The 21,153-nt window shown below is 27.6% G+C and overlaps 1 protein-coding gene across 1 annotated transcript; it reads left to right on the top strand.

Moving 5' to 3' along the window:
• The first annotated feature begins 14,666 nt into the window (after window positions 1–14,666).
• On the top strand, window positions 14,667–18,662 carry LOC126654661 (uncharacterized). Its single transcript, XM_050348597.2, has 5 exons — window positions 14,667–15,070; window positions 15,265–15,527; window positions 16,174–16,267; window positions 16,818–16,932; window positions 17,828–18,662. The coding sequence occupies exons 1-5, from the start codon at window positions 14,935–14,937 to the stop codon at window positions 18,018–18,020; spliced, it is 801 nt and encodes a 266-aa protein (XP_050204554.1). The 5' UTR covers window positions 14,667–14,934; the 3' UTR covers window positions 18,021–18,662.
• Window positions 18,663–21,153: the final 2,491 nt, after the last annotated feature.

Here is a 21,153-nt window from a genome sequence, read left to right as displayed (position 1 = left end):
AAGTTTTTATTTATATTTCCGTTTCCGTGCTACATGAATGTCCTTCACTATTAGAATTTGATTAAAGTGGTCCTTGAAATTAGAAGAAAAGGAGATGGGTAGAAGGTAGATAAAGATCCATATAATGAAAAGAGTATGGATTTCATGGGTCCAACATAGATTTAGATAAATAGCAGTTTAGATTCTGATAAAATTTTGGATATTGAAAAAGTTGAATCCAACTACATATAAAAGAATTATTTTCTTTTAATATATTGTTTATTTTATTTGTAATTAGATGTGTTGTACCTAAAACAAATTCAACAAGCATGTGCTCTTTTTCTCACTAATGGAAAAGAAAATAAATTTTGTGTAGCAACATATATAATTCGTTAGCTTTATTTGTTTATAACATTTAATTGGTAGTAAATCAAAACTGTAGTCATGGAAATAACAATATTGTACTCTATATTAGGGGTTCTCAAATATAGATTATGTAAGTTATGAACTTTGAACGAAATGATATTTTAAGTGTGATATCGATAATCTGATATTTTTAAAAATATTAGCTCACTAAAAAAATGAACTCTTAATATTTTATAATCCATATAAACCAAATTTGAACATCCCTAATCTTTATTCTCATTGGGAAAATGAATCCAATCATGTAGGAGAATTGAGAGACGGATAATAATAAAATTAAAAAAAATTAGTGCGGACTCAATGATATAAAACTGTTTAATTCACTTTTGATTTTCCGGCAGTTCCGGACTTAACTTTTCTTTAACTTTAGTTTCACTAAAACCTCTACTTCCGTCTCTTGAAAATTTTCATACACCGGTCTGTTATAGAACCTACCCAAGTTTCTTGATGATTTTTCTCTTGGAGAAGAAATCGACGGATCACTTTTCTGATAGTCAGACATTGAATATTTATAATTTCGCTCCATCTTTTTCAATAATTAATCGTCTCATGTTATCTCTTTTTTTCAGTTACTATCTTTTTTTCAGTTACTAATTTTTTCTCCGTAATTGTTGACAATTTATGAAGGGAAACAAAGTTTTTTTTTTTTTTTTATAAACACATCTACAAATTTAAAAATATTTAATAAGTTAGTGTCTTTTTCTCTCTAAAAGCTGTTATCTCACTACCACATAAATCATTTTCAGCAACACCAGACAAGTGTTGCTGTATCTACAAAAACTGTTGCCTTAGATCTATTGCAACGCTTTTGAATCTGCTACATTTGCGGCCGCTGCAATAGGTTTTGATAGCTATTGCATCAATGTTTTTATACTATTGTAATAGAAATAAAATCGCTGCAATTTATAACAAAAGCAACGGTTTCAAACATCTACCGCAACAGTTTTGTAATGCATTTTAGGCAACATTTATTTTTTTAAGGCAACATTTTTTATAGTACTTTAGGCAACATTTATTTTTATAAGGCAACAATTTGTATAGAACTTTAGGCAGCATTTATTTTTATAAGGCAACAATTTAAATAGTACTTTAGGCAACACTTATATATACTAATGCAATGGTTTGGCTAAAACTTAAACAACAGTTTATATAGAAAACGCAACGGTTTATATTTAAGGAACAAGAATTGAAAGCGAAAAGTAAAATTATCCGCCTTGTCCTCCTTTTCATCTTGCTGCACATGGAATTATAACACTATGACATGAAAATCCACTAGCTACACTTCACAGATCATGTCCAAATCTAAAGAATCAACAAAAAATGATCATGTCAATAGAAGATCTTTTTAAATTAGCAAGTAACAGTGTATTGCAGATTATTACTCTACTATGAACTACATGATGTGATGTTTGCCACTAATTTAAACTCTCTCACGACTCCGATGGTAAATGAATAAGTGAAAAAAGAACATATATACCAAAACTGAAATATCTAACATATATTACCAAAATTGAATTGAATCAGTGTTAATTATGTTATAGCCATAAAACCCCAATTAAATGAAAGCAAAAAGGCATATTCAATCCACATACCTAAGAAACCTAAGCAACCCATATTTTTATAAACATGAGCTACTCTTTGAAATTAGAATTTGGGTATAAACATGCCAACCCATATTTTTATATGAGTTCACTTAAGTAGATATGCAAAAGCACCTAATCTGAAATAACGAAAGATCTCACCTACATTTCAAAATTAATGCAATTTGTTTCTATCAATAAAGGATGTTTCCATAAACAAAAGAGATGACCATACAATTATATGGAGGAAGAAGCATAATTGATCCAGGCAGCCAGTTGGAGCTTACAAGAACAGTACAAAATAAAATCTGAGGAAGTAATATGCTTGTGTTACAGATCACAAAATATATTTGGTATTCCATTCTAATGACATCCGACTTGTATATATTTCATTCATGCTCTACCATATATAACAAACAGTAAACCCTAACATTTCATAAAATCCTAGGATATCTAACATATATACCAAAATTGAAATATAGCTAACAATTCACAAACAGAACAAACCTTAACAATATTTCACAACTAGAACAAACAATAAACCCTAACATATATACAAAATTTAATTAAAATGATACTTACTTAGCATATGAAGACATTGAAGAGATGGCAGTTGCACTCTGTAAACCTCACGCAAAGAGAGCAACGACAATGAGAGCTTACAAAAATGAAATTGAAAATAAAACTGGTGAAAAGATATGGGGATTATCTTTAATTGATGGAGAAGGGAGACGGAAATGGCGAAGAGAACACTATAAAAATTTGGTGCATGAAGACTCGATCTAGACAAAAGTTCACTGAAGATAAATCAGTGTAATTGCTAGGAGAGAGGAGGATGGACTAGCAAAAAGCAGTTAAATACATTAGAACGGCTAGTGCTGCAAGCATTTTACTTATCTCAAAAGATAACACTACTTCAACGATGATATAGCAGCAATAGATTTACGAAAGCAGGATACAAAAACACCAGCAACTTGATCTCAAAATGAAAGATAGAACACTAGCAACAGACTCTATGGATCAATGTCTTAAAATCAGTGACTAAATACATACACCAAGTTCAAAGAAAACAACATACAGCTTTACATTCGAGAAAGTTCATTTTCTTTCTTCTGTCACTATCATCTATTTTTTCCACAGATTAAGAATTAAATGAGAATGGAGCCAAATTATGACAACAAATAAGATGAGCAAGTCATAACAGAGTATATCACCAACTAGCATTGACATCGTAACGTAAATTCCATAAATTCTATGAAATTACTAGAGGAACTTAACACATGAATTCTAAACTGTATTTTCCAGTCTGTTAATTAATATTATATCTCCCGAGTAACATGGCATAAATCGCAGCAAATATTTCAAAAATTACCTGATCCCTGCTAGTATAACTATCAGCCAGTACCTTAAATGCAGCACCTTTTGCATTTTGCATTCAATTCTATGCCATACTTCCACTTGCATTGTTCCAAAAGAAAAAACATCGAATCTGAAACAATTCTAGTACAAAAACAACACATCAGATCAAATTCAAATATAGAAACAAATAACAAATGCATCAAAATCAATAAACAGTTCTATATTTTCATACGTAGAATCCAAGAAGATAAAATCAAATACGCATAGCCTAATGACATACATCAATTAAACCATAAATATGAAACATATAAACAGAATTAAAAGCGATTTGATAAATAAAATGTGAAAACGTTATGAACTAATATTCGCACCTAAAAGTTAAGCTAATAAATTACGGAAAAATGCGATTAGAGTGATTTTACCTGTAACAGCGGCAAAAAGCAAATTCTAGAAACCCTAAATCCAATATAAGCAGAGAGAAACCTAATCGCAAAGCTGAGATAGAATTGCAGTCTTTAGATGGCTGGTCAATGGTGTTTAAACGACAATTACTGGTTAGGAGATCGGGGATGACGATGAAGGATAGTTTTGGAGAGAAGAAGTCGAACAGAAGCTATAGCTCGTTCTCAAACTAATCTCAATTTGAAATGTAAATTAACCTAAAGTTTGAGTAATTTCGTTTTTTATGTTTTAGGGTATAGTTAATTCTAATTAACGATATTATCTTATCTAATAGTTTTTTTTTATATAATTTTATCTTATCTTATCTAGTTATATTAGTAATATTTGGGTACAGTTAAACCTAAAGTTTGACATTTTGTGACATTTTATAACTAATTAACTCATGTAGTCTAGTTATATTAGTAGTATTTGGGTACAGTTAAACCTAAAGTTTGACATTTTTATGTTTATTTCAGATTGTAAATTTTTTATCAATTATTTTTTAAAATATCTACTAAAAAGGCCGTAAAGATAAAAAAAACTCCAACTCACGTATCTTAGTATAAAAAGTGATACAGATGGAATTGCGCACCAAAGTTAAGGCACGGAAAAAAAATATAAAAAAAACACCAATGATTAAGACTGATTTTATGAGGAAAGAAAAGACAACAGTGTATAAGTGTTGCTTGATTCAGTTAAACTGTTGCATTTTCTTAAGCTAATGCAACCGTTTACAATATCTGTTGCCTTATGTTGTAAATCTCTGAAATTCATTAATTTCTGTGCAACAAATTTTAACCGTAACTTTTCTGTTGCCTTATATACACTATTGCAACAGTATCGATACTGTTGCTTTGTCAGTGTTGCTGAAAGTGACTTATGTGATAGTGTCTCATCATATCTTGGCATTCTATAAATATATGATATTTATTTGAAAATGGTCCAAGTTATTGTTGATGCATTAACTTGGCGTTGGCCCCTTAGGTAGCGAAAAGCTACTTAATAAACCTAACTTTTAAAGCTGCAAAAAAGATTCAATTGGTTACACTTCTTGCACCAATCATTTGCTCGAAAATGAAGCTTTTAAACCCCTTTTTAAGAGAATGGACTATATCTAGTCAAACATTACTCTAAATTTAAAAAGCAAAATCACACATTAAAAAAACTACAGTTACTGAACTAGGTCTCTTTACATCACGGTAATCATTTTTTAATTTATTATATTTTAATAGTTGTACTTTTTTATATCAAAGGGAAGTTACTATACCAATTTAGGTCATCATATGACAAGAGAAAATTGTGTGGTTATCAAATTTTTGTGTTGCCAAATAAGCAATTATTTGTTTAAAATGCAATAATAATAACTTGTTGATGCATAAATGAAAGTCTAGTTACCAAAATATAATAAATTAAAAGATTATTTGCATATAAAATTTAAACCCTTTACATTCCTAGCAAGCACAACGTTTATAATTTGACATAAAAAATTAACATTTTTTTGGCAATTTTAGCACCAAGGCATTTTTCACCAAATAATGCCGTTTTGGCAGATTTTAATTACTGAGACGATATTTTAATAACTTTAAGCTATAAAATATCAGAAAAAGAAAATAAATGGTTCGACTTTTATGTCAAGTTTTTAATGTTATGCTAAATCGATATAAATGTGAAATATTAAGATTGTATATGTAAATAAATTTGAATTAAACGACGATAACTTTTATATAAAATGCTTTTCAATGAGGGAGATAGGAGGAGGCATGGGAGTGTCATGACCCCCTCTAAAATTTCAAAATTGTTAAAATTAGTATCAATTTTTTTATTTTTTATAATTTAACACCCCCCCCCCCCCCCTTCTCCCTAATTTTTAAGATTGTCTACTTTATATATTATATATTGCAATTTAGCCCTTTCTATGTTGAAATTCTGGCTCCGTACTGATGCTTTTAATCATTAAAAAAATTAACCAAAATGAAAATATGGATAGCTGTGGTGTATAGAAATATCATGTGGAATGGCTATAATGGTGGTGGGGTGGGATTAGGTTTGGAGGGCAAACAACTTGGATGACAGAAATTAAAGCTACCTTGTCTTCAAGTTCATATACGTATATATAAGTTTTTCTTTAGTGATATATACAATATATAAACGTATATGGTGAGCTCATATGACTATGTGACACTCTTGAGGAATAAGAATATTAACCAGAATGTAGTGAAAATGACTATACATTCCATGCCCTAAAGATTTATTATCAAGAAAATGACCTTTTGTTCAAATCGAACTTAATTACATATTCAAATCCTGATGTACAAAATTAAACTAAGCAAACAGTCGGTTAAAGAGAATTTATCGATCTATATTCGGTGAATTTGATTAGGGGTTTTAGTTAATTTGGCTAATTTGGTAAGTTAATAAAAAACTTAGTTCATTTATAATTATTTTTTTAAAGGACAAATCATTTACAGAAACTGACCTGAATTTTTTTTTATCAAATTAACTGAAATAATTAACTTATTCGATCGGTTCGATTTTATAATTTCAAGATTTGGTTAATTAGGATAAATTGGTTTTTGTCAAAATTACATATTTGATTGGTTCGCCTTTATAATTTTAAAATTTGGTTAATTACGCTAAATTGGTTTTAGTTAAAATTACTAATTCGATCGATTTTTATTAAAAAGATAAAACAATTCGGTTTTATTTATATATTAGTTTTCAACCTAACTTATTGTTTTCTTGTTCGCCCCTATTCAAAACTAATTAAAAGTATTTTTTCACGATGTGACACCGAGTCGAGCCAATTTGCTAGCTATTCGGCATTGACTTGAACGATATTTAAAATCGACTCAATTTATACCAAATCGAGCACAAGTTTTGGCTACTCAAGTTAATTACTAAATCGAGTTCTAACTCTAAAAGAATTGTCCCAATGAGCTCGTGAGCCTAATCGAGCTTTAATTAATTTATTGTTCTACCCTTACACACATACATAAATGGTTGCTATCAAGCGAGCTTGCTTTTGCTTTTGAGTTCTTAACTACTCTGAATCTCTATCGCTTTCACCGAAACCAAGGGAAACATGATACCTTTGTTTTTATATTAACATTTAATTTTAAATATTTATAAAAATAATCAAGTCGAGTCGAACTCATAATTTAATTATTCTAAGTTCGAGCTCGAAATCCCAAAATAGAACTTGGTCGAGTTTAAGTCGAGATTCGAACTTTAAATTTTAGAGTCTACTCGATCTCGAGCTTGATAGAGTTTTAACTCGACTTAATTATAGCCCTATTCACGATATTTAAGTGAAGATCGAGGCTCGCTAACAAATAAAAAGGGAATATAAGACATATTTTCTCTAATATAATATTCAACATTTTTGACTTTATTATTTAAGGTCCAACTTTAAAAAAAATTAGCATTAGTCTTGTTGAATAAGCATACTTCAATTATAATAAACTATTAAACTCTTAAAAAAATGACAAACATTTTCTATTTTTATTTTATTTATGACCAATGTTTTTAATTTCGTCAACTATACTTAGTTTTAATAAGTATTATTAGATTGAAAAAAATATTATGTTAGGTCATAAATAAATAAAAAATTGACTTTAGGTCGATTAATATGTCTAATTGACTACAATTGAGATGTACTTATCGAAATTAAATTAAAAATAATATTTAAAAAAAGTTCGACTATAAATAAAAAATAAATATCTTTCATATTAAATTAAAATTAACGTTTCTGAAAAGTTGGTTGGTACTTAAAAAAGCTTAAAATGATATAGGCTAAACGCCCCATAAAGCCTCTACATTATTGACTTCTATTTTACTTTGTCTCTAATAAATATTTTTATTTAAACAATCTCTTAATTATTTATTTTTGTATGTTTGTGGTCTTTTTGTGGATGTAATTTCATAAAATGCGGCTGTTTTGATTGATATGAAACGACAGCATTTTATAAGCATTTTATAATTAAAAGACCACATTATATGAAAGATAAATACTTAAGATGAGGAGAAATTTTGACATAAACTGAATCTAACACGTCATTCATAAATTAAACCAATCACGTTATAATATCTCACTAAAAATATATAATAATAATATTATAACAAGGTATTATAATGTTCTAAAAATGACCTATATAAATGAAAGACAATATTATAATAGCTATGAGAATCTAAGATGGGTTTGTCGAGTGATATACTAATTCTAACACCGCGGAATTGGTATCAAGATTCTCTAACCAGCTAGCATTGCTATTTTAGCCATACAACTAAATTTATATTCGAATCTTTGACATTGGTAGTTATTTGTTTGTTTGGTTCCTATCAAATTTACTTGCAAAATATTCTAGGAGTAATTTTTATGTCAGAGGAACGAAATTTATAAATTTATTTGTTTCCTACGAAAAAATATCATAAGAATCCATAAATTATAATAATCTTTCATCCTCCAAAATTTATTATTTAATTTTCCCACCTAGGAGGTGGGAAGTTAAAATTCATCATTTTTAATGATTGATGGATTATGTTACGATTTAAATATTCGGAATATATCCATATAAATTCATTACGTTCAATCCGAACAATGTAATTTATAAATCCATCGATTCTACATTTCATGCATTTAAAATTCATATATTTAGTAAAACTGCATTCCAAAAACCATCGATCCAAATGGTGCCTTAGTATTTTGGCACCATTAGACCTAAAAATAATAGGAGGAGATGAAAGGGAAGACAACAACGGGTGAATAAATAAAAATGGAATGAAATAATTAAAAAATAAATATAGTGAAATAATCTATTTATAATGTTCCTTTAATTCCTCCTCTATTTATTCTCGTCTTGTAAGAAGAGACAAGCGAATTCTGCATCAAAATTAATTAAACATAATATTATTTTATTTTATTTATTTTTATTAATTAGTAGATTACGTCTAATAATAAAATAAATGTATTATAAACTGAATTATATTTAACATATGTAAATTTATTAAAAAAATACAAATAAAAGTTTAATACTCCATATGAAAGAACATGCAAAAACGGACACATATCTCTTTCAAACGGGATTTAAAGAGTATATAACTAACTATTTTTATATTAAAAATAATAAAAATATACTCTCTCTAGTTTGAGATGATTGTCGCTTTAGATTTTTTTTTATATAATATTTGTCACTTACAATATCAAATATATGTATTTAATGTTGTTTTTTCATAATTTTCTAATTAATTCAATGAGATAGAAAAAAATATAAATAAAAAATTATAATTATAAATATCTTTCTTTGTCATAATTATAAATGTTAACAAAGTTTGAAAAGGAATTAATTTAGTAAAAATATTTATTATTTTTTTAATCCATATAAAAATAGAGAAAGTGACAATTATTTCAAATCATAAAATTATCTCGTATTTATATAACGGAATCTGAATTGAACTTTTCATTTGAAGAAAAAGAACTTAAGGATCTAAACCCATCTTAGTTTTTTTTTTAAAGAATGATTCAAAATTTCATTCTGATTAATATGAAAAAATTGTCAATTAGAAATTTCCTTGTTACTAATTCCCTCTCTAATAATAGTTCCGGTTATGTCACTGATATATGGATAGTCCAACTGTATAATTAATGAAATGATTATCATTGAAGAAGTGTGGCACTCAAAATGTTGGAGATAGGACTTTTCTGGTCCCATGAATAATGATTGAATGAGTACCTCTTTTTCTTCTTTCTCAGGAATCAATAGCTGGAGTCCTTATCTACCAATTAAATCATTTTATTTCTATTGAATTGAACTTGCATATTCTTTCCCAAAAAGTAGTATGTAATTTTTGTAAGAATCAAGAAATTCTAGCATCCTTTGTTAAGATTTTGGGATTGAGTCCAAGTCCGCAGAAGCAAAGTGAATAAAGAATCAATTCGAGTGAGGATAATGATATAAACGTTGGGCAGTAAACTCTCAAAGTCGTGAGCTTAATTCTTTCTACGAGCATCTCTCCCTTCCAATTATTAAAAAAAAGTACATAAAAAATAAAATTTCATTTTCATTTTTTTATTTTGGCGGTGTTATTTTAATAATCGGATTCAGGTGGTGTTTGACAAAAAAACGATGATTATTTCTAAATACATGTAAAATAAAATTTCATTTTTATTTTGCCAGCATCATTGTAATAATCGGATTTTAAAATAGAAATTTATGTACTTGAAATTAAGTGATGGTATGGTATTGTGATACGAAAACTTTTAAGAGCTGAAATTATTATTATTATGTTTGATAATTTTATCAACCAAAAAAACTTAATTTTTTATTAGACATGTTTTAATGCTGAGATTTTTTAAGAAAAATATGTATAATTAATAATTGTAATAACTTTTGTACCAAAATAATGTCTATATAAATGTATATAAAAATAAAATAGTCAGTAATATTAATATAGGATATAAAGGTCGAAAAGGTAATTTATACACCATTAGTGATACTTTATTAGTAATTAAATATTATAAAGTAACTTTAATAAAATTACTAATGAAGTAATAGTTGAACATTTTTAATAGAAATTTTAAGTGAACAAAATTGACATATTATGTAATTGATTTTTGACTTAGTCGAATTAATTAAGTTGAATTTGAGATAATTATCAAAAAAAAAAAGTTGAATTTATTGTTTTACAAAATAAGTGTTTAAAATTTTAAATCAAATGATTAATTGGTTATAAAATACAAACGTAGAGATAATTTATAATCTAAACGGTTCAACAATAAAAATAAAAAATATTTAGTCAGAGACGTCTAATTATTCATATAGTTTCATTTTTTAATTTGACAGACGATCCTATGAATAATGCACTTATTCAAACATTTCGTTCTACATTAGATAGCCGAAAGGGTTTTTTTTTTTATAGAAAATTACCTAAAAAGTGAGATATTTGCAAAATTTAATTTTAAAATTAAAACTTGAAAGTCATACTCCAACGTGTCTGAACTTTATATTTTACACTCTTATACTGTGGGTTTTTGCTCTGGAAAATTTCAAACGGTTACAAATGGTTTTTAAGACACATTTTGACAATTGTTTTTCAAAAGCAGTTTATAGAAAATTTTCAAATGGTTTAGAACAATTTTAAAAGGTTTCTAGAACACAATACTATAATCTTAAAAATTTATATAATGGTTCAAACAATTTATAAATATTTTAAACAATTTACAAAAGTTTCAAACAATTTCAAAAAATTTACAAAAGTTTCAAACAGTTTACAAAAAAATTCAACAATTTCAAAAAAATAGTTTCAAACAGATTACAAAATTTTCAAAATAGATTGCAAAAGTTTCAAACAATTTACAAATGTTTCAAACAGTTTAAAACATTTAATAAAAAAACAGTCTCAAAAAAACAGTTTCAAACACTTTTTAAAAGAATAGTTTCAAACAATTTACAAAGATTTCAAATATTTTCAAACAATATTTTTAAGAACCTAGTCACAAGGATTTCAAACAATTTATAATTTTTTTGAATATTTTTAAAAAAACAGTTTCAAACAGCTTACAAAGAATTCAAAATAAAGGAAATATCCATTTCTTTTACACCAACTTCTCTGAACAAATGAGGTCTAAAAGTTAGAAGTTCACTAATAACATGAAAATAAATATTAAAAAAACAAACCAATAAGATAAAATATTGGAAAAGAAAATCAATATTCATGATTCATAAGAAAAATAAAAAGTTATTGACATGCAAGCCAAAATAACTTCAAAAATTCATATTTATATCATAAATCTTATACATGCAACTTAAAAAAATCATGAATAAAACATGATTTTTTTCAAATTTTTTTAAAATTAAACTTATAAAAGAACACAAGAAATTCCAACTATAGAGTAACTATTGATGAAAACCGAATTGATATTAAAAATAAAAAATGGAAAGATAATTTTCCGGCCAAAACGCCACAAAAACCACCTCCTTACTAAAGAGTTTTGAGTTTGATTTAGAGATGATAGTTACATCAAGTGGAAATTTTCATTGATGCGTTTATTGGGATCAAAATCCACAAGACAATTTATTTTCACAAATACATGAAATTCCCTTATACATACTATAAAATATATACAAAGAAATGAATGAAAAATAGCCCCAAATTAAAGGCGTGGTGCAAAATAAAAGTTGCCATTAGACTTTTGGCAACTTGCCTTGGGTTTTAGAAAATTCTAGAGGGATACTACCCATTTAGTTGTTATCAATCGACTTAAGAAAATACTCCATCAAATATCATTAAATTGTAATTTAGTAGTTGTAATTTAATATGAAAAATATTAAATAAGATTTATAGTTTAGACAAAGAGTATATATATTTGTGTCATTGTGTGTATGTATAAACTGATAGGCCGATGAATTAATTTTAGACCAAACATCAATTTTTTTTTCATTACAACCATTAAAGGTGTTAATAAGTGGGACTATTCGCGAGTATTCAAAATCAATTTAAAAACTTTAAATTGGGATCTAGCTCGAATTACTTGAGTTTAATCTCGAGTCGAACCTATTTATTAATTAAAGAAGCTCCCAAGTTTAATTAACCCTCTTACATACTTAAAATTATAATATAATTTTTATTATGTTGACTTTTTTTTATCTTTAAATTTAATTTTTTTATCATATTAATTGATTGTATCTTATACTAAAAAATGGATGAATATAATTATTATTGTTAATTCTAAATTCGAGTTAAATTCAAACTCGAACTATGGAAATTCGAAATCAAATTTTACACCTCAAAATAGTACTCGACAGATAATCTAGCCAGAGAGTAGATGGAAAATGCTCCCTCCGTCCTATAAAGATAGAAAAAATAAGCGTTTTTTTGTCCCATAAATAAAAAAAGTAACCACGTTTATTGATAATTTAGAATAAAATTATCAAACTATCCTCATAATTTTATTGCATGAGCATTAAATACAGGGGCCGTTTAGTTCGCAAAAAAAAGGGGGGGAATGGAAATGGGAATGATTCCAATTGTTTGTGTTTGTTTTGTCAAATTAAATTAGGGAATGTGAATGTGATTACCTCTTCAATGGGAATCACCCATTCCCCCCTTACCCCATGGGAATGAACTTTTGAAAATGGGAATCAAAATTTAACAAAATATTTTAATGATAAATAATAAATATATAATTATTAAAAAAAATATTTTTAAATTTTAAAAAATATACTTAAAATTAAAAAATATTTTTTAATATTTTTTTTAAAATATATTTTAATATTTTTTTAAAAAGTATATTTTTTATTTTTTTATTTTTTTTAAAATAATTTTTTTATTTTTTTTAAAATATTTTATTTTTTTAAAAAATAATTTTTTATATAAAAAAATATTTAAAAAAATAAAAAAAATAGTTTTAATAAATAATAAATAATTTTTTTCTTAAACTTTATCCATTCCCATTCCTACACTTTGAACCAAACAAAAAATGAAAACAATCATTCTCCTTCCCATTCCCATTCCGATTCCCATTTTCAGCCTTAAACCAAACGGCCCCGTAGTAATTTCATAATGATTCATTCTTAAAAACTTTAAAAGTTAATGTTGGAATATTTAAATATATCAATTATAATTAATGAGTTTTTTAATTCTTACAAAATCACTACTTTTTTCATCTTTGTAGGACAGAGGGAATATGTATTTAGGGCCTGTTTGGTTCAACTGTTTCTTATACCTGTTAGCTGGTAGCTGTTGCTGATAGGTGTTAGCGGCTGATAGCTGATAGACCGTACGTGTTTGGTGAGATTTGATTAGTTGTTACTGTTTTATATGTAAAATGACCGTAAAGGACATAATTATTATTTTTATTTATTAAACTATAAATATATTATTTTATATAATATTTAATAAAAATATTGATAATTTTTTTTTATAAAAAGCTAATATTTAGTTTAAATTTATTTAGATTTTTTTTGATTAATTTTTGATTGATTTAAAAAAATTATTAAATTATAGTTGTTTTAATATAAATAAAATAATTTTATATAATTTATAAATGATTAGAGTATTTAAAAATAATTTAAACAATTTTATATATTAAAAAAAGGTATATTATAATGGGATAATTTTGTCAAAATAATTAAAAATGTTGAAACAGCTATCAGCTGTTGACAAAAAACTTCAAAATGGAGGTCTTCAAATAACAGCTGTTGAAGTTTAAAAAAGCTCCAAAAAACTCTTAAGAAAATCTCACCAAATGTAAAAGTTAAAAGCTCCAACGAAAAGCTGAACCAAACACCCACTTAGTCTCCCTTCCAGTGAACAACATACATTCAAGAAACTCTTGCACATGTTATGTTGCGGGTATATTGAAGATATCAGACACGTTTCTACAAGAATGTGATGTCAATTTAATTTCACAATTCAACTTTTGGTTTCGGTTTGCTAGGGGACCTATAACAAATTCTGATTTGTGTCGAGTTCTTTTTTCGTGAATTATGGAGTTAATTTCAATTTTAAACTTTGCACAGTAAGCAAGATTTTCAGGCAACGAACTTATGGCCGATGATTTTTTCATATCAATTAAGACTGATTTTAACTAATTTTTTTCTAAATGGATTTACATTTTCAACCAATTCTGACAAAACGGCAAAGTTAAACATGATTATATACGAGTTGTTCGTGTAAGTAACAAGACAAACACTATTATATGTATCCATGTTAGACTCATTGAAATAAATGAATATAAAATAAAATTCAAACTCGATTCATTGAAAATACGAACAATCACTAACTGAGCACTTATAGAATCGAACGCGAGCCACTCATGAGCAGCTCGGTTCGTTTATACGGCCCTAAACAGGTGAGGCAAAACTGAGAATTAATAATGAGTAGCTTAAGGCAAAAAAATGCCTCTGATAAAGGAGACATGGACTTAGACATGTATGAAGGATATTGTGGTACAGCCACAGTCCCACCTCATCATTTCTTTTCCCCTTTCTAACTGTAAAATCACAAATCACTCTCTTTCTCCTTCAACTTCTACAAAAATCTACAACACAGCCAAACACTTCTCTATATATTATAATTTCATCCATTAACTTCAAATAAACAAGAACTGATAACTGAGTTCATTTTTCTATTGCACATTTCATTCGTAGCCAAGATGCGGAGCATGAGCAGCTCCTCCGCCACGAAAGGCATCGCTGCTATTGTCGGTGTCGGACCAAAGCTCGGCCGATCAATTGCTCGTAAGTTCGCTCACGAAGGCTACACTGTCGCTATTCTTGCTCGTGACTTAGGTAATCCGTTTTCTTTTCGTTAAAGAATTGCTGTTTCACCAACTTATAACTTGTATAAGCAGTAAGTAGCATTCTGCTAGGTCGTAGGTTTAATTTCTACCACAAACGCTCTCCGTCTTCAATTATCAAAGAAAATTATTGTTTTAGGCGACAATTTTAGGGCTAATTAGTCGAAAAATTTCGAAATTTGGCAGGGAGATTATCAAGATTTGCGGAAGAAATAGCGAGGGAAGAAAAGGCGCAAGTATTTGCGATAAGAATAGACTGTTCGGATTCGAAAAGTGTAAGAGAAGCATTTGAAGGAGTTCTTTCTCTTGGATTTGTAGAAATTCTTGTTTATAATGCTAATCAATCGGTTCCTAATTGGCGTCCTACAAATTTTACTGATATTCGAATCGATTCGTTCGAGAAATCTCTCGCTGTTTCCTCCATTGGAGCTTTCCTTTGTGCTCAGCAGGTGTTATTTATATCTTTAATCTCATCATTTTCTTTCCAATTCTGCTAGTAAACTGATTAAACTGCTATAATTTGAAGTTATTCATTGGAAAATAATATTTTATCTTTAACACTTTCCGTACACCGAACCTTTTTTTTTTATAATTAAGAAAAGACGCTCGTGTGAGGAATTGAACTCGCGATCTTAAGACGCTTATATCATTTGAGATATAACTAATTGATAAAACTCATTAGTTTTAAGCATGAGTGTCATAGATTGAACTCTAGACTTTCCGATCACAAATGTTTTAGTATCATATTAAATAAATTCAAATTGTCGGCCTAACGTTCCAACAACAATATTATCTCTATAATTATTAGTTAAATTATCTATCGCTGAAATGGAAAGGTGTGAATTAGTATTAGTTAAATTATAATGAAAAATGAAAAATTCTATTTTTTTTTTGTAAAAATAGATTGTGAATTTAGAATTTTAAAAGTATTTATTAAAGTTGAAAATGAAATGATGACTTCTTAAAAAGTTTAGTAGATATTAATAATTGATGGATGGGCAATGATAGGGTTTAAATTATGCCGATGGGTATGGTTAATTTTGTATATTTTTTTGACAAAGATATGGTATTTTATGTCAAAAATGGAATCTGCAGGTACTTCCAGGCATGGTGGAAAGAGGAAAAGGGACTATTCTTTTTACTGGATGTTCAGCTTCTTTAAATGGTATTGCTGGCTTCTCTGAATTATGTAAGCAATTCTGACTGAATCCAGGTTTGAATCTTGAAAAGATTCTATTTACACATTTTCATAAATTTTATTATAAGTTCCATTACAAAAAATTCAAAATTTTACATAAATTTATAGTTCTATTACGTACGTCTTTTAATAATTGATAATCTTTTTTATCGTTGTTTCATTTTTATATTTCTGTTACTGCTTAAAATTCGGTATTTTTCAGCTGGCATGGTCATTAGAATTTTATATGAAAACAATTCAACATCAACATACGAAACACATTGTTGCATTTGTGAATTAAATTATAAATAAATTTATGACATTTTCACAAAATTGTAATATAAATCGTGGTAGAATTGTAAGTTCATGTAGAGGTTATAAATTTAGTTATAGTTAACTTTTTATTAATATTATAAAAATGGATAAAATATAAATTTTAAAATGGATAAAATAAAATATTTAAAATGAATAAAATGCACTATGAAATGCATATTTATATTATTTTTTATATTTATAAATTTATATAAAGGCTAATATTCATGCCTATGTATACTAATCCCAGGCTGTGGAAAGTTTGCATTGAGAGGATTATCACAATGCTTGGCAAGGGAGTTTCAGCCTCTAGGAGTGCACATTGCGCATGTTATCATCGATGGTGTTTTGGGCCCACCATCTAGGTTTGTTCTTCTTCATCTACAAACATTTCTATATTTAATTTTTCTTTCTTTTTTAGTATATAGTTGCTATCTTGACCATAAAGATAGAGAATCTATTTATTATCTTTTTGTTTCATGAATTCCCTATATATTTATATTCATTACCATTCATCCATATAGTATCTTTAGATTTCACTATTTTCCAAAATGTTTTAATTTTCTTATTGCAGAAAAACTTTGACAAAAAGTTGATATTCTCAAAAAAAATTTCCTAATAATATAAGTCTCCAAATTTAAACTCATGTAAATCAACTTTTTCTTTACCCGTCAAGAAAAAAGCGTCTGTGAAAAAAAAATTAACCTACGATAAAAAAAACCTATGACCTTAATATAACATTGATTAGTTTTTATAAATATCATTTGAGTTATAGCGCATTGGTCATATAATTCAACTTTTAAAAAATATAAAAGTAATGCAAATATGCCGGCTAACTCTCTCAATTCCTCCCCTATATTTAGGGTGTGCAATATATAATTTAACCGACTCGAATTAAAAGATTCAGTTTAATATTATAAAATTACTTTATTTTTTCAGTTTTATTGGATTTTAGAAATAAGACAATTCTAATTAAATTTTGGTACAAACAAAGGCTAAAAGTCAAATCAAACCAAAAAAATTATTCAAACTATTTAGTTCAAATTTATATAATTTGTATCCTTATAAATGTTTTAGTTGGGTTTAAAAAAATGAAAATATCAGCTTGGTTCGTTTAAATGTAATACACACCCTAGTCATAATAACTAATTGGTTATTCTATGAAGGATTTTAATAATTGTATTATTGTGAATTAAAATAATTAAAGACTAAATGTCTAAAACATTTTATGCATAAATAAATAAAATATGAAATTAGCAGGTGGGCATCAAGCTCTCAAAGAACGTCAGCTGGGGAGCAACAACAAGAACATACTACTAGAAGGGCAAGTGGAGGTGTAGAACTAATGGACCCAGACTCTGTTGCATTAACCTACTGGCATTTGCATGTTCAACACCGCACCGCTTGGACCCAAGAAATCGACCTTCGTCCCTCCAATTCCACACACTCATAATTTTTTCGAGGTAAAATATATTTATTTATTCATAATTTTGATCAGTTCGTTAAATATATCAAATTTTTAAATTTTATCATAAATATCATTATTTTTTCAATCTTTTATCAAACATATTCGTAGTTTGAAGCTGACATGAGTGATGATATACGTCTATCCGACGTATATAACATCGTGCACGTCAGCTTTATATAAACTGCAAATTTATTTGACAATGATCGAAAAATAATAATATACTACATGATAAAATTTGAATATTATTGTGTATTTAACAAACAGACTCAAATTATGATTAAATAAACATATTTTATCTTCTTATACTCACCAAATTCCATCCTTTTGCTTTCAGTTTGTCATCTCCCATCTCCATGCATTAATTCTCATGTTCATATATCCAATATTTCTGGTGCTTTCCATAGCTATGATTATGTTAATTTTGAGCAAAATTGCATTACTTTGATGATGTTTAGCTATATTTTTTATTTGGTTTGTATCATCTTTTTGCTTTTTGTCATCCACATGTACCATTTTGTTTTGTTCCTTGGCCATATCCAATTGAAGGATGCACTCATTTGTAAAAAATTCTTTGTTACCCATTATTTTTCTCATCATCCCTTTATGGAATTGGAAGTACTTGTACTATAGGGACTCTTTCTTTGATTGATTGATTGTTCTAAATAACTACATGATATAATTTTTATATTTGATGGAGTGTATTTTTTTTATTTCTTAAACCACTTTTGAAATAATTAAATATTAGAAAAATACATCACCTAGAGAAAATGATGAATTTAGTGATGAATTTTTGGTTATAAATGAAAAGGAATGAATTTTCAGAAGAGTAATGATCTCATATGTATTTTAAAATCAGACCAGACTAACCGGTCGAAGGGAGATTAATGGAAACTACTCAACTATCTGATTCAATTGGATTTAAAAATATAAAAGTAAAAAATTGGATGAAATCCGAGTTGAACCGATAAAATCCAATTTTTCATAAAAAAATTAGACAAATTTAATTTTTGAATAGTAGGACGAAGAAGCACATTTTATCCAAAACAATTAAAGTGCAGCTCCATTTATGTGTGTCTTTTTTATTTCCATAGTGTTTTGTTGTGCCATGTCATGTTTATAAATAAGTCAATGAGTATTTGCGATAGAAAATCTTTTGATTGTTATTTATTTTTTTAATTATTAAAAATTCCATATGATAACGCACAATTGGTTTGTTTCACGAATGACGTGACGCAATGGTTGTATTGAATAATTTTCCCTATCTCCAACTCATGTGATTCTTTTTCTTTTTTCTCTCTTATATACAACACTTTTTTCGAAAATAACTCTCTCACAAATTACTTTCTCTTTCTCTCTCCCATATACATTAATTATTGAGGTAATATTATAAAAACTCATATATTATATTTGTTTTTTAAATTTAATCACAAACAAAATATCTCAATTATATGCAGAAAATTCTATTTTTTCTCAATTCGATACACGAGATTATGATATGATTACGTGACTGCCAAAGATGATGTTCGTGTTAGTAAAATCACACTAATAAATGTGTGTCATGTCAACATATGCATCGAATTGAGAAAAAAATAAAACTTCTATTATACAATTAAGATGTTTTTAAATTTCGTGGTTAAATTGAGAAATATGTATAATTTATAAATTTATTTAACATTGAAATTTGTATACAAGAGTTTTATTTTCTCTTTTGAGTCCTTATACGTACCATATTTTATCGGATTAATTCCCTATAAATCACCACATTTACACGTTTTTTTATTATAATTACGTCTTTTGAAAAATGTCAAATAAAGTCAACATCTTTTGTTTTTTCATAAATCTATCACCAATGAGCCACATATGAGAAAATCATGTATAGCACAAGGCTCAACATACGAGTCCATCCTTTTTCTTTCATGTAATCGAACAAAGGATCATTTCACCTCATAAACTGGACATTAAATATAAAAAAAAAGTCCAAATTCGTAAAAGTTGATCAAATAAAATCACACAACTTGATGAATTATAATAAAAACATCTCTAAAAAAAGTGGGAATATCACCCTCCCCTTAAACTTTGCAAACCAGATCAATTCACCTCTCATTTCTCATCGAATATCACTTCATTTCGACTGCCGCACCCATCGGTAACTGCCGTCGACTTCGACACCCAATGTCGGAAATTTTATTTCCCAACGGATACCACCGACTGCCGCCACGGGAAAAAAAAATTCTAGTGCAATTTTTTTAAAAAACATGGGTCTGCTACTTGTTGTTCTTCATCAACTGTAATGGTTTTAAAAAAAATTCTGACACCAGAATATTTTCTCCCGGCGGTGGTGGTCGGTAGCGGCAGGCCGATGGCATCTAGTGGATAGAGGATAAAAAGTGCAATAAAATTCTTATATTTTTTAAAAAAATTATTAAATCTTCAAATACTAATTTAAAAAATTTAAAAAAATATTAAGGACTATTTTAAATATTTTTTAATTTTTTTTATGGAGAGTGTTTCAAATGCGGGTTGAGAGTGAGCGACAACGAAGGTGAAGGAGGGATGAAACCGATCCGGTTTTTTAAATTGTGAGTTTTTTTTTATAAGATTCTGCAAAATTGAATTTTTTTGATATTTCGTGTCAAGTTTAGAAGTCAGATTTTGCAAAGTTGGATTTTTTTTAATATTTCGTGCTAAGTTTAGGGGGCGAAATAATCCTTTATTCAATGACATGAATACTCTTACTAGATTGGATGTGACTTGTAAAAGGGTCAAACAACAGGGTAAAGGGGTGGGTAGAAGGACAGCGGGGGCCTTGTTTGCTTGGATATTCTAACGTTTCGTGTTCTATTTCAGGACACAACTTCATTTATGTACATTCTTTTTCTATTGTTTAACAAATTGGGCGACCCTAATAATAATGGCTAAATCTATTTTGAGATCCTTAGATTATACATTTTTAATTCATTAGTTCCCTTAACTTTTATTTAATTTTTTCAGGTCCTTAAACTTTCATTTTTTAGTTAATCAGGTCCTTCAACTTTTATTTGCCTTTTTTAAGTTTATAATTGTTTATTTTTTGGTTCATTGGGTCCTTAAATGGATCTTCATTTAAGGACCTAATGAA

The sequence above is a fragment of the Mercurialis annua genome, linkage group LG7, assembly GCF_937616625.2.
Source record: "Mercurialis annua linkage group LG7, ddMerAnnu1.2, whole genome shotgun sequence".
NCBI classification, from domain to species: Eukaryota; Viridiplantae; Streptophyta; class Magnoliopsida; order Malpighiales; family Euphorbiaceae; genus Mercurialis; species Mercurialis annua.
This window is presented reverse-complemented; position numbering and strand designations above follow the sequence as displayed.